At 33.6% G+C, this 1,540-nt stretch overlaps 1 protein-coding gene across 1 annotated transcript; it reads left to right on the top strand.

The window, feature by feature from the left end:
• Window positions 1–308: 308 nt before the first annotated feature.
• Window positions 309–896, top strand: LOC133700040 (agamous-like MADS-box protein AGL62). The gene has a single exon (XM_062123609.1). The coding sequence runs from the start codon at window positions 309–311 to the stop codon at window positions 894–896; it is 588 nt and encodes a 195-aa protein (XP_061979593.1).
• The last annotated feature ends 644 nt before the right edge of the window (window positions 897–1,540 follow it).

The raw sequence follows: 1,540 nt of genomic DNA, 5'->3' as shown, positions 1-1,540 counted from the left end.
TCAATCGATGTCAGGTGGATTATCATAAAACGAAACAGGACAAATAAATAACAGTAATAATATTCATAGTGTGAGATAAAGGATTGATGCAAAATATATATTCCTTTCTGATGAAACAAAGATTTAAGATGCAATCCAAAAATAATTTTATGGAAAAAAAGCCAACTTAGAAAGGTTTTTTTGATCAATGGAGATTTTTTTTCTCCTATAAATGCTCCTCAAATTTACAAATACTAACAATAAGAAAACCATCATAATATCATATCTCTTTTTATTTTTTCCAAGGGTTTTGTTTCTTCTTCTTATTAATGGAAGGCAAGCAAACCAGAGGCAGGCAAAAGATCGCAATAAAAAGGATAGAAAACGAAGATGACAGGCTCATCACATTCTCGAAACGTCGATCTGGGATCTACAAAAAGGCAAGCGAGTTGGTGACTCTATGTGGTGCTGAGGTTGCTGTGCTAGTGTTCTCACCAGCCGGCAAGGCTTTCTCCTTTGGCCATCCATCTATAGAATCTGTTGCAAATCGCTTTCTTGGACAGAACATAGCACCAAATGATAACACCCACCCTCTTGTTGAGGCTCACAGAAAGGTGAGAATTAACGAGCTAAACCAGCATCACAATGAACTACTTAGTGAGATGGAAGCTGAGAGAGACCGAGGAAAGGTGCTAAAGGAAGGGACAAGTGAGAAATCAAGCCAAGGTTGGTGGGAAGCTCCCATTGATGAGCGTAGCCTGCAAGAGCTTAAGCAAATGAATGTGATGCTAGAAGAGTTTCATAAGAAATTGCACAAAAAAATTAATGAGCTCAGAAGAAATGGAGGTGCAGCATCTTCATCATCTTTCCAAGCTCATACTGGCCATGCAACTAATATTCCATTTTGCCAGCTCTAATGCGAATGGGGCTGGTTCTTTCTCAATTTTTTCTTGAGGATGCTTATGGGCATAAAATAATTCTAGCTCTCAAGAGTTCGCTTGTGAGCATAAAATAACTTTCCATTAATCTTTTTATGTCTCTTTTTGCCTCAATAGTTTAAGACAAAGAAAATGGCTACTCTCTCTTCTAAAAAACAAGCATAAAGTTCATGGCTGCTGACCTTTTATAATTCCATTACCAAAGATAAAGCATGCGACACGACTCGCTTTAATATATTTCATTAACCTCATTATATATGTTTTAAGATATGTTAATGAGTTGTACCAAAATTAGTTTGCTCCTATTTCTACAATATTTCAAGTTCGAATCTCATTTTTGTAATAAAAAAAGAGAGCATATAACAATGAACAACTGTGATTGACCAATGGAATTTATTCAAACATATATTTTGTGACAAAAATAAAAATAAAATACCAAAAACAATTGAAAAATTATGGATACATATTATCCTTGTGAAGACAAGCAGGTGATGATTGGTTTTTCTTTTATTGAGACCGATAATTTATAATACTTTCCTTTAAAATTTATATTTAGTTAGCTTTAATTTTATTATGATGATCATTTCATTTGTTGTTTTTATAAATAAAAAAAGTTAATTAAA

This window comes from Populus nigra, chromosome 7 (genome assembly GCF_951802175.1).
Source record: "Populus nigra chromosome 7, ddPopNigr1.1, whole genome shotgun sequence".
Taxonomy (NCBI): Eukaryota; Viridiplantae; Streptophyta; class Magnoliopsida; order Malpighiales; family Salicaceae; genus Populus; species Populus nigra.
This window is presented reverse-complemented; position numbering and strand designations above follow the sequence as displayed.

Excerpts from the sequence above, each read along its gene's own strand:
- LOC133700040 (XM_062123609.1), top strand. The coding sequence starts at position 309 with ATGGAAGGCAAGCAAACCAGAGGCAGGCAAAAGATCGCAATAAAAAGG.